The 13,602-nt window shown below is 37.9% G+C and overlaps 1 protein-coding gene across 13 annotated transcripts in view; it reads right to left on the bottom strand.

Annotated features, from left to right (window-relative positions):
• LOC102684295 (neural cell adhesion molecule 1) overlaps positions 1-13,602 on the bottom strand; it is a 353,088-nt gene that overhangs the window by 55,158 nt on the left and 284,328 nt on the right. For 9 of the 13 annotated variants that reach the window (XM_015337750.2, XM_015337753.2, XM_069182972.1 and 6 more), the window contains one exon: positions 3,697-3,726. The exons of the other annotated variants lie outside the window; for them this stretch is intronic. In XM_015337750.2, the coding sequence (XP_015193236.2) occupies positions 3,697-3,726 (30 nt within the window). The remainder of the gene's footprint in view (positions 1-3,696; positions 3,727-13,602) is intronic. 13 annotated transcript variants of the gene reach the window in all.

Below are 13,602 nucleotides of genomic sequence, written 5' to 3'. Positions count from 1 at the left end.
CACATAACTGAGAAATTTCAATCTACAAACATGTCGGTATGTCACAAAGCAGTCTCTGCCACATGCTTTCATACACGGATTGCTAACAAGTGAAAATAAAAATATCAGGAAGGCCACAGATAAGATGAAGTCATTTGGCCCATCGAGCTCAGTTCTGTTTCTCTCTAATCCTGTTGCCCATTAGTACAGTAGATATAAGGACCAATCCCCACTCCCCATTCCTCTTGAAAACTAAGAACATGCAAATGTCACATAAATTGAGTATTTGCCTTTTAATGATACAAAATAAAAAAACTAAAGAGCAAGTGTGGCCACACACACACAAATAAGCTCATTCTACAGCAGGGCTTTTTAAAGTTGCAAGTTTAAATAAGAAACAGCTGATTCCTCTTCTGACACCTTTTTCTAATTTGTCCTCATTACTAGGAAGGAAGGATTCACTGAGTTGGAGAAAAGAACAAAAACATTGCATGATTCCAGTGTCAAATGGAAAGATGAATAATGCCTTCCTATTACAGGCAGACCGTTCCCTTTCAACAGGTCCACGTTATAGAATCAAGGATTAAATGGTGTGGGATTATACCATCAGTTAAACCTATGGAAATCCTGTCACTGGACTACAGAGTTTCAGCGCATATATGTACAAAACCACATGCTAGATCCCATTCCTAGAGGCTCAGTGTCATGAATTATGTCACAGCTATATTCGTTATGTAAATCAAGTTAAGTCACAACATTACAAATTGGAAGAGACTAATACCTATCTAAAAGGTTTGCTTAGCAGAACAATATGACAAAACTCTTTTGGCAACAATCCAATTTGTAATTAAAAATTAGGCATGTTCATCTCAGAGTTGTACAGGAGCTTTTTCAATGATCGTATGGCAAAGAAAAAAAAAACCTGGGATACATTTTATGCCATTTAAGTTCTTTGGCACTGAATTTGGGTTTACTTTACAGTTTGACACAAGTTCTGAATATTTTTGTTTCAAAGTAACTTGGATGTCTTCATTCAAAATTTTGCTAACATTTTGTTTGTTCCTCCATTATCCTCACACCTAGTGAATCCAATCAAACATTTTCAGTATGAACATTTTGCTCATAAAAAGCCTAAGGAAATAATACATTAGGCTATCCATATAAGATTTAGCCATGTAAGAAAACTTTATAGTTTATATTTTAACACACAATCTCAGTGACACATCCTATCATTTCCACAGGTTGTCCAACACCCTTTGAAAAGGCAATGTCCAGTAATGTTACACAAGTCAGGGTACTCTGGATCCAATTGCACTAACAGTCAGCAGTGATGTGCATTAGTGAGGGAGCTTAGATTAAAAGCCATTACACAAAATGAAGTAAGATTATGGTGTCAGTTTGGAAAAACAGCAATTATGCCATTATGGAGCAAAAACGCAACCTATTTTGTTAAGTCCATTATTTTCCTGAAGGGGAGAAAATCCATTTTTCACAAAGTGCAGCATGGCAACAAAAAGATATACTTGTAAACCTACCCCACTTAAATAACCCTTCCCTCCTTTCTTGCCTTAAACACCCACCATTCATTACACTGTTGGAATTTACTCAAAAACAAAATGATGTGAGTTAATTTTGTGAGTTACGAGAAATGGTGAAATACGAAAAAAAAAAAACATCTGCTGAAAACCTGCCTTCGTCCTTGCTGTATCGACAACAATACAGTACATGCTTTCGTGAAATCACAGAATTTCCACTCAGGAAAAATTTTAAGGCTTTTATTTTTTGCATGAGATCATCCATTTGCGACTGATATATGTCGACTTTTTTTGAACTGTGAATGATAACCTGGGAAGACTGCAGCTGTAAAAATTCTCTGCTCGACTGAAATGTTCTTTATTTCCGAGCTATTTTCACATTTCCTTTCATCGCAATTGATATGCAAACCTAGCAATCAACAGAGGACAAAAACAACACATAAATTAAGATTCAGCATTACACTTATGCAATTACTGTTGAATTGCTGCAGCCTTCAGAATGTTAAGAAATCCGAAGTCACTACTTCTACGGCTATTGTAAGATTTATCACCTAGGAATAAAAGCTAGTGCAGTCCCCCCACATTCCTTTAATTTAATGTTTTAATGTTTTATCAGAGGCCATCACTAGGGAAAAAGCTTTTTTCAGTTGCTTTTTTTAACACAAATAGAGCAATTTTCTCACATCAGTTTCTCCTTGCTAATCTACAGTATCTTCAAAAAGTACAATAATGAATGTCTCAGAAAAATACTGAAAAGCAGTGCAGAACTAGTGAGCTAGGTGGCATTTTACTGAACCCCAAAGCAAATAATAAGTAGTAAAGCATTTTAAGATTTATCATCCTTGAAAAGACTTCTTTTTCATCCATATTTTGGCTTCCCACTGACACGCAGGTGAGACCCTGAATATGTAATGTCTTTGTGAATCCCAGACAAGAGTGAAGCAATGCAATCAAAGCTTTATGTTTAAGAAGTACTGCTTAATTAATTGGATGCCTTTTCTTTTAATCTGTTTCTGGCAATATGAGCAAAAGAAACAAAAAAGAAAAAAATGAAGGAGAAAAAACTATCTTTATTAATGTGAACTCAATGGGATGTTGCTGAACTACAAAGTAAAATAGATAATAATACAAAAGAATAATTAATACAAAAGCAAATTACATTAGCTTACTAGCCCTTGGTGAGCAAAAGCAGCTCAATAAATAAAACCCTCAATCTCAATGGTTTATGTGACTACAAAATGTAAAAAATCCATATCTTCCCATTTCAAATGCATTGAAAAAAAAGAACAAGAACATCCAGAAATCAGTACCTACAGTACTGAAGATCTGAACCCAGTTTCTCAATTGATCTTTGTATTCTTCTGGTAAGAAAAAAAAACAATATTCCCTACCTAGCATACAGTATGTAGTTTAAAACAGAGCAGTTCCAATCTGCTTTGAGAACAGACAGTTATACAGTACTGTTATACTCCAAAACATGTGTAGCAACAATTGTCTGCTGTTGCACATATCTCTTAGGTATTGAAAAATTATGGAAGAAAGAACTGTTCCTCAAAAAAGATCATGTGCTCCCTAATTGTAAAAGCCTTATGATTTTCACGTGTTGTACATTTTTGCCTTTAAATGCAATTTGTTTTAAAAGAAAACCTCATTTGCTCCTCTTCGCAAAAAATAAAACTTGTTAATGGAGTTTGTTGTTGTTACTACTAAAAAAAAAAGTTCCATCAACAACTTCCCAGAAGTGTAATGTCGAGCTGGTTAATTCAGTTAGTCCTTAGCTAAGCAGTTCTAGAGCGCTGTGGCCATAGTTACAGCAGAATGAAGTGGTGGCTTGCTCCTGTTAAACAGGTGAGGGGTGTTCCCAGCACCATAGCCAGAAAAAGGACAGAGAGTGACCCTGTTTTTTCCTACAGTCAACTGGGACTCACCCTAGAGTGACAAGGTCTGAAGCAAATAACAAAAAACACGAGTTACAGTTAAGGAATATAAGGCAGAAATGGGGGAGGTAATCTAAAATGTTGCCCCTTCTGTTTTATTTATTACTGCTGAACTTGGCCAGTCCTAAGTATTGCACAGCAGTCCTCCAGAAGCCAACACCATATTCCATTGTAACAGAGGCCCCTCTCCATTCTAACATTAGTATCTACTGTATAGAGTCTGGCTACGTGTTTAGTAGCCATACCTCGTGTTTCTCGAGCCGAGTCCATGAAGCCTGGGAAAACAGACACAGAAACAAAACACAAAAGAAAAAAGGCAAAAAAAAAAAGAATCCTTAAGAAAACAAATCCTCGGTCAAACAGTTTAAAGTCATGCATTGCAACAGGATGCACATGCACAATTCTGCACTTACAATTTACGTTTTACCTGTTCTAGTCCAGTGAAATGAGCTTATGTTAAAAAAGATGCATGTGTTTTAATTACAAAAAGAAACATGTTAATTAGCATACTCAAACATTTACATTTTAAATTACATTAAAAGTGTTACATTTTGACAAGGTCTCATTCAGATTAAATATATATGCTCCATGTACTGTATATGCTGTTCATAGCAACAGTAGCCATCTGCTTGCATTTTACACTGACATTTCACATAGTGGAAAACACTTTGGTATGCATGAGTCCAGGTCATCACAGCAATAGCAAATTTTACGAACCTGAATGCATTCTTTACGAAACATCAAATGTGTAAACTACAGATATGCAGCTGTGATTGCTCCAGTACAATTCAGTTAAAGGGTGCTTTGCTGTATTTCGGAGATCAGTGTGCATTACTTTTACTAAACATTTTAGTTTGACTTTTTTTGATTTACAGATTTATTTCTTCATTATGCTGATGCACCAATGATAATAGCTGATTAGATATCCAATTATGTAAATATATGGTAATCCCTTGCCAATTGTAGCTCCAGAAAACCCTTGGGGGTGATATATTTGTGGTTGGTAAACTTAAAACCTTATGGGGGAAAAATAGGGTTAGGGGCACCGAAGTCACGATTTAACCCATTAACAAAATTTAATCATTTTTTCACCTATAATATATTTTTTACCCACAATATATTTTGGAAATAATAGTGGATGGTTTTTAAATAACTTTCTAACATAATTCTTAGCATTACCACTCAAACTTAGATCAGGTCACTTGGCGTGTACGAGGCCTTGCGGAACAGCGACATTGCTGTTCCAATTTTTACACTCACTCTCATAACTTCCCTGCTATCCTTTATTGCATGAACTGTGGATTCATATACCCTAAACAACAGCACTACTACTTAGCCCCTCACGCAACTGATCAAGCCTTTGTAAGCACTGCTCAAAACCGGAGTTGAGCAGTAAGCCAGGGCCACGAAAAGAACCTAAATGCAGGTGGACAAGGAGGCAAGCAAGCAAGCAGACAGGCAGGCTGGGGTGGTTAGCAAGCAGACAGGCAGGCTGGCGTGGTAAGCAAGCAGACAGGCAGGAGAGGGAAGTAAGTGGTAGTAAGTCAAAGCCAAGCAAGGTCAAATCTGGAAGTAAAACAGGCTTGAGAAAGGCACTCTTAGACTGAGGGGCAACATGATGCAAAACCTAATCTCAAAGAACCAGCTCCCCATGAGACAGGTTATTTAAGGTGGAGGTTAATAGTGTGTAGGTGGAAGGGATCTCATGCCAGAGCACATAGTCATAGCAACCGTCTGATTGACAGGTCTAGTTGAATGGCTGGCAGCTGACCTGGGGTGATTTCAGTTGCAGCTACTGTAAGAGGAGTTGGGATGCCCTCTTCATGGCAAGCAGGACTCCAAGTGGTGAGTTTTTTTAAAGTCAATGTTCTAGTCAATGCGAGTGTGGCTTCACAACAGCCAATGAAACCCCAGGACCAATGGGCAAAGAGCAGAACTCCCACACAAGAGGGAGATGATTCAAGATGACATGACTGTTGGTGAAGCAGAAAGAAATGGTCAGTTTTTTTTAATTACTCCAGCGCTGATAGGCTGGCTGTCTAGGGCTTGCACGTTAGAATGATTAGGACACAAGTCCAATGGTGTTCCCAACTGGTTTGCTAATCCAATGTCAACGAAATTCCCAGCTTCTCCAGACTCCACAAAAGCATGTACGTGAATTCCAGGACAAAACGACCAGGACAATAAAGTGCTCAGGAGAAAGTGGAGAGGATGCAACCCCCTCCTTTCCAAGCTCTGGGCAGTTGTTGCAGAGGTGTGCCTTGCCTCCATCATAGATGCACAACCCCAGGGAGTGACTGGAGAGTCTGTCTGGAAAGTGAGTCTGGCCTGGCCAGTCTGCATTGGGTCCTTCTCACCAAAGAATTGGGTCTTTCTCACCTTCTCATGACAGTCATAGGCTCAACGGAGGTGTTGTGACGTTTCTCACACCATCTCTCACAGAGACAAACGTGCAGTCCAGTGGCAAGACTGATCGGTGACTTCAAATCTCTGCAGGCCTCTTCATTTTTCCACCCACATGTCCAAAACTGAACCCAGGTCAAGGCTTCCCCACTAAGTGGGACCGGAAAGTGAAGGAGTGGCTGACATGCAGAGTGTAGGAAAAGCCTGCAGCACCTGTGCCATGGCGTAACCTGCAGTTTTGCACTGCAATTTGCAGTTGCAATTTCCATTGAGCAAACACAATGGGGAAATTTAAACTCTTAAAGAGAAGTGTGGTCAAATCCAGAGGTAAAACAAAGTTGAGAACACAAAGGTTTGAGAATGGAACAGTAAGACTGAGCACTAGTGTGATGCGAAGCCTGATCTTAAATAACCTGCTCCCCATGAGGCAGGTGTGGAGGTTAATAGTGTGTAGGTGGAACAGATCTCCAGCTAGAGCACGTAGTCACAGCAACCGTTTGATTGACAGGCCAAGCTGAAGCTCTGCCGGTTGCTGTGACAACTCTAGCATGACCTCCAGCTCTGGTGGGAGTGGGTCTGACAACATTCTCAGAAGCGTCCAGTGTTGCTAAGCGATCTAGATCTGTGATGAGCTTAGAAGAAAAAAGTGTTTGATAAGCTGCGTATCTGTTGCATACAATAGTTAAATAAGCAGTTAAAATGGCTCCTAAGCTTATGAGAAAAGGTGAAGAACCTGGCATTGCTAAGTGCGCAAGATCAGCAATATCTCTATATGAAATAAAAGGATAAATTACAAGTCTTGATACGTGGTGAGAAGGACAAAGCAATAGCACTGTTTGCAGATTTATTGTTAATGAACACACAGTTCGCACAGTTAAGAAAAAGAAGGCAACTATCAGAACCATGTTGTTTTGTACCACGTGATCTGAACATTGCAAAAATACCTCTGAGTATCACATGTGATAGGGATAAAAAAATTTACAAGCATTGTGTGGAAAGTCCAGGACAGGGAGACTGAAAAGCTTGTTGCCACCAAAGGGTGGTTTGATGACTTTAAAAAGCATTACAGACTACCTAAGTTGAAGTTAGCAGGGGAGGCAGCATCCAAGTTTCCTGCCAAACTGAAGAAGCTGATTGATGAAAAAGGCTATTTAACTGATCAGGTCTTCAGTGCTAATGAAACTGGCTAATGGCCTATTTAAGAAGCGTAAGCCTGATTGATAAGAATATTAAAAATATCTGTCTTTCTTTTTTGTCAGAATTTATTTTTAGGATATGACATTGATAGAATGTGTGTGTGTGTGTGTTTTCCTGTTGAGATCCATTGTATGTTATTTTAGTGTGGTGTTTTTGTATTCAATTATGGAAGGTGGGAAAAAAAAGATCTTTCATACTGTAGGTTAATTTGGGACTTCGGTTCCAGTTTCCGTTTTTAAGTTAACCAACCTCAAATCTACCTGCTGTGAGGGTTTCAGGAATGTATACCTTGTGGTTGTCAAAGGATTACTGTATTATTATACATAAAAGTACATCTAGCAATGGTCCGAAATTCAGGTACTGAACTACATTAATGCTTGTAGGAGCCTGGGACACTTCACTGGGCTGATGTCAGTTTTAGAGATGTTGTTTCCACAATGTATGTGTGCAGTCAGGGAGGTGTGGCAGTTCCCAAACAGATTAATGCCGAAGTCCTCGACAGCAGCATTGGAAAGTCTGAGAGATCTCCAGTAATGTGGGGACTAGATATTGAGAGAACATAGATAATAGCATACAGTATATTCTTAAGCGCTTTCATAAAGTGAGTGCTATTAAATGTAAGATGTAGCATGACATATTTAAAGATGGATAGGAGGTGATTAATTAAAATGAGAAGAAAAGCAAAAGCTGGAGTTCATTTCCAGCTTTTTAGAGGATGAGTTAAAATGAGGTAGGTGACTTTCCAAACATAGCTGCCTTACAGACGTCAGCCCATCACAATGATAAATGATCTGCCACCCAGACTAAAATGCAAGCTGACAACTGATCAAAACATTCAAATGTCTTTTCATTTTTTATGTATGGTGGGAACAATTTAATAATTTAGCATTAAAGATTAGATGCCTTTTATGTAAGAACAGCAGCCTCTGCGTGTTGTTTCTTACAAAAAAGTGCCTTTCAGCTAATTATAAATTATTCAATTACACTTAACCTTAAGGAAGCCAACAAATCACTGACTCATATAATGCTCTCAGCAATCTCGATAAGCATTAAAAATCTGTACTCTTAATATAGATCACATTTTAAATTGTGGTTTAAATTACTACTCATCTCAATTTAATTTCAATGGCAAAATGCTTATTATTTGTTTAACAACTCACCTGCTCCTAAAAATCATTCTGTAAAAATGGTAACTTCCATTAAAATTGAATTGTCTTACTTTCCATTTTATTTGTTTAGTTGATTCCGATGCAGTACCATGGTCTATTCCTACCATTATCTGATTGGCATGTCTGTGCTCCCCATTTTTCCAATCAATTATTTTAAAATAGGATGGTTAAAATGATAGGGGGATAGCAATAACACTAATGGGTTGTTACATTCATGGCTCATTTTCTTTAAATATTAAATAATATTGCCTAATATTGAAATATTGAATAATATTGAAAGTCTTTTCCAGGTATCATGAATATACATGTTAATGTGCATGATTAAATTAAATATACTGCTGACATTAAAAATACCCACAACACTGATAAATAAGAAAGACATAAAAAGCAGATGAAAATGTGCCAGTGATAAACGATGCTATGAATATGGAACATATACAGTACTGTGACATTTTTTTCTGCAATGCCAAAACAGATGATTTCAAATTCATATGGTAAATACTTTTCTGCAGCCATTTTCACACTATTATGCCTATACCTAACAGAAATAAATAACATTTATCAATGCTATGAAACAACACCCTGTTGCACTATCAGCATCTTAATAATATCCAGGTTCACAGAAAGTGAAGTTAGTATCTGTGAGAATGTTAGTAAGACTGTAGTTGTTCAAACTCCTAAACTTCACTTCTCAAAATAATGCAACCATTTCCACAGAAGGGGCTAGTTTTCACCATACAGTATTTACTGAAAAGTTAGTTATTTAAGTGTGTTAAAGTTGCAGTTACTGTGATTGATTTGCAAAACAAGTGGCAAAAATCAGTCTCCTTAAACTGTTTTTAGGGAAATTAAAGCAATATATCCAAGCCTAATACATCATAGTTAAAAGCAATTCCTAGTCTTTCACTGAAATTTGTCTGTCAATTATTTTTTCTCTTTAATCAATTAAATGGAATTTGACCAAAACGACTACCCATTACAATTGATACGTAACTAATTATATATTGAGTGTTAATTTAATCAAAACTTCATTCTGGCTGCTAGCTGGCAATTCCAACCCAACGCTCTGTAGCAAGGTGAATGAAGACATCCATACTGCAGAAACAGCCCAAGCACCAAGTCAGTAATTTACCACTGAATTTTAATGCTGATCTGGGCGGGAATCCAGCTATTCCAGACACTGCATTATTTTTTAGCTGGATAGGCCACGGTCGGATGATGAATGAACAAAACGTGTGATACGGAACACGGGAACTCACGTGAGATACTGTCAGAGAAAGTATTTTATCCTCTATGAGAAAAAAAGTATCTATCATTTCAAGATGGATTACTTGTAGAGCAAAACAATAGGGTCAATTTTTTTCTTTCCATTTTCTCTCTCCATTTTGCTCTTGGCATCTGAAAGAACTTACTCTTTTGTCTGTCAACTGTAGAGAAATGTCTGCCACTGGTCAAGAAATATGTCAGCTTCACAAAAATGCAAGGTCCAGTAAAAGACCAGTAGTTTAGCTCAGAGATTTCATGGAAGTAAATGAGCAGTCTTAAATAAACATATCTCACTCCAAAGAGACTTTCAGTGTGTTAAAGACAAGATATTTTTGGTGTATGTCAGACAAGTGAGGCTTCTAGACAAGCACAACAGAATTATTTTACAGGCCAGATTACACCACTACAGGGAAAATGCAGTACACAGTACTGCAAAACACAAGACTGTTATTGTAAACTAGCAAAAGCTAAACTCTTTAAAGAATGTGTAGGCTACTATGCATACACTTTTGTTAGAATTATTATGTTTTTCTTTCAGATGAAAATGTACTCGTCTGATTAGTGTATGAGGCACCAGTGGCTTAACTGCTGAAACACACACATCCGTTATTTTATAAATATATACGCATGCCTTCATTTCTCTTCAACTTTGTCCAACTCAGAATTTCTATTTTCTTTGTCAGTTTGGTTTGACGTTATTATTGCCTTGATTTTTGAGAAAAGGATAGTTCTTATGCCAAGTTCCTGTAGTCTCCCCACCTCCATCCTGAATTCATTCCAAACCTGATTTAGTTTTTTTCTGTACACTGTCACAGAGATCCATAAAAACTAAATTAACAGGAACAACAAAAACACAAAAAACAAACAAAATATGAGGGCATGTACAGTTGCGGTATAGCAGGCATGAATGATTTTGATTCATCTTGTGTAATGAATTTTCAGTGGGGAAAAAAAGACAAGCAACTTTGGAGAGAGATCAGCTTTCAAGTATTTTTTTTCAGAATGTGACGCTTAAGAAGTAAGTTTCAACACAAATTAAAAGAGATCGCATTCTCTGTTGCTGCTTTAAGCTGCCTTGGTGCCTACTCACAGATGGAGACGCTACTCAATTGTAATGCCATTTTGTATCTATCCATCCCCATATACAAGGCTAAAACAGTGCAACTTTTAGGCACTAAGGTATAAATGATTGTCACACAGTGAGCAATACTGTAGGTTTCATTTGCTTGGGGACAACGCTAACCTGAACTGGTCAATTAGGCAAAAGAGTTTTTCTCACTTCAGCAGTTTGCGTCTGCATTCTGGCATATAAAAAATGTTTCATAGCTGTGGTTCTGCCAGCATGTTCTGCTGTGCACATACTGTATTTTTTAAATTCCACTTCTTTACTCTGAACAGGGCGCTGCGGTAGTGCTGCCCAAATCCTCAATTTCAATGTGGAAAAAAAGCCTATATAGCATCAGTGAGCAGTAGCGTTTAGGGCTCTGAACTCCAGAGATCTGGACCGGTTTGGCAGGAGTTCAAATCCCGAGTGGGCACTATCAAAATGCCCTTGAGCAAGGCGCTCCAATAAGATGCCACACTGTATACATGGGTAACTCTCCAGGTTGTTATCGCAAATGAAAATGTATTCCCAATTGGCACACAGTATAAAGGATAAAACAATAAAAAAAATGTGGAGCTGTATGCACACATGATGTACCAGAGACATAGAAACAACAACACCAAAAGGTGACAATGAAATAAACTCCCCCCCAAAAAAGAACAATGATAACGAAAAGACGTAATTTCCATTGATTGCAAGCCCTTTAGTCAGCAGTAATTTAGACAACCATTTTCTCACAATCTCCACGCTAAAAACGAAGTATGACATGCCCTGGCCTATCAGAGACAGAAGGGTCATGGTAGGGGGGCTTCTTGTAGAGCACAACGAAAGAATAAAAAAAAAATCAGAACTTGACCATTTCTCTCTGCCATCAGACCACTCTCCATAGCAACTCATCTCGAAATAAATATCTTGTTTCCCATACTAATTTTGTCCTGTGCTAACTGAAGACAGTCTGCCATTCACTTGCTGGTGTCTTTGGAGGCACAAATGAATCTGGAGGTCTGGCACTGATCCACCGGAAGCTCATGAACACAGTGGAGCTCTGTGAGGCACAGGAGGACAGAGCTCTCTCCCACTGCCTGAGAGCCTGAGACGAAAAAAAAACACAGCTTCCAACAAATAAGGCAAAAGTTTAGGTCTGGGTCTTAATTATACTGCTTTCTTACATCACCCTCCCCAGCTCAGGCAGCCCTTATCTCCTTTCGTTTTTACTTCAGCAAGTGCTGCTACTGTAGTTTTCAACCTTTCCGAAAGGCATACTCCAGTAGCCCCTGTTTGGTGTTTTGTTTAATATTCCCCTGATATGCAGTGCTGAAGGTCAATATGTGTGACACAAGATTAGACAAGCCCTCTTCTTCTCCAGCCCCATTTACCTCAACAAATGAATTATTTGATTAATAAAAACTGTACAAAAAAGCTTAATATTTAAAATAAAGAAGGATTTTTTTCATCCATACAGGCTGCATTGCTGCCTAAGGTCTATTCATTGCTGATGTATCAGACTGACTTATTGTTGGAAAAAATGTTTTTACCAATTTAAACACATCCTCTAACTAATTCCTTGCAGCGAGACTCTTCCATACTGTATATCATGTACAGAAATCTCTAAAGGGGCCGCATGCATCCAGCCATTATTTTTTGTTGACTGTATAAAGATTTCCTTTACAGGAACTGTGCTGTCCAAACCTTATTCCTGGGATTTACGAAAAGCAGCTCTGCATTAAACATGTGCTGGATTTCAAGGACAAGTTGAAAAAGAAGAGGACTGCAGCTGCACCGCATAAAAATGCTGAATCTGTATTAAAGTGAATGAAACTTGGAAGTTTCATTCTCTGAAAATGTATGAATCTATAGCATGCATTATATAGTATCTCTGTCTCTGGAAGAATTCTTAACAACATGGTTGGTCCTATTATGATGATAACATTGGGGAAACTGAATGGATCAGTAGAACAGGATTTCTGTCTCATATTAAACTGACCTCAGTTAAAGTCACTTCTCCAGGGAGGTAATGTAAATACTAGTGTCTTACTCCTACAGCACTAACTTAATGTCATATTCTCCAGATATACTCATTGCCCTATTGGTCCTGATGGCAGATATACAGTAGTTCCAGACAACCAGGTGGGGAACAAGGGAATTAAAAGGGAAAAATACTAAAAAAAAGACATCTGTTTAAATCATCATGCAAGGTATGTATTCAGTACACAAAGATTATGAGCAAAGGACTATGGTTTTTACCCTCCTAATTTTACTCTTTGTTTTGCAAACTGTTGCTGTAGACCAGAAATCTGTTTTGAATTGCACCATTCAGCAATATGGATTTTCCATGCACTGGTTCATGCCGGTGTGATAAATCTTAAAGAAAATAAAAAAAGCAAGGAGAGAATTGGAAAAAAAAACATAACCATATGGGAGACAGGGTCAGAAGGGCAAACTAGTAAAAACAGGGAACTGACTATGATAGAAAAAAGTATACCTTAAATTTCACAGATTTGTAAAACTCAAAAAATACATATTTTTAAAGAGAGTTGCTGGTTACATCAGTTACTTAGTCCCTTTCCTTCTCCCCTCCTCTACCCAATTTCAGCCCAAACTGTGGGGATTAGCACACGTTCTGTTAGCAAGACACTGAGACCAAACAAAAAATGAAAGATGTAAAAATAATTAGCAGTGGTTAATGTTTCTTCTTTGTAACTGCCTGTTAATGAAAGAAGCAGCTTCTCTTTTGCTGACATAACCCTAACCAGCGCTCTTAAGGACTGCAGTAGGTGGCACAATGTAGAAAGCTCTTAAACAGTTGCTGCCTGTGCTCTTTTGCTTGGCTTTTCCTGATGAGGTGGCAATGAAACCAAGCGGCTCCTTAACTGCTAATTATTTTTGTCTGAATAAGGGTGAACAACTCAGGCATGCATAATAATGCAGAATGCAAATGCTGTTGTTATCTTTTTTAACACATACAGTATGGTGTGATGACCAATTTCAGAGCAATGGGACATTACATTTCA

The sequence above is a fragment of the Lepisosteus oculatus genome, chromosome 23 (genome assembly GCF_040954835.1).
Source record: "Lepisosteus oculatus isolate fLepOcu1 chromosome 23, fLepOcu1.hap2, whole genome shotgun sequence".
Classification (NCBI taxonomy): domain Eukaryota; kingdom Metazoa; phylum Chordata; class Actinopteri; order Semionotiformes; family Lepisosteidae; genus Lepisosteus; species Lepisosteus oculatus.
Note: the sequence above shows the minus strand (reverse complement) of the source record. Positions and strands in the feature narration are given on the sequence as shown.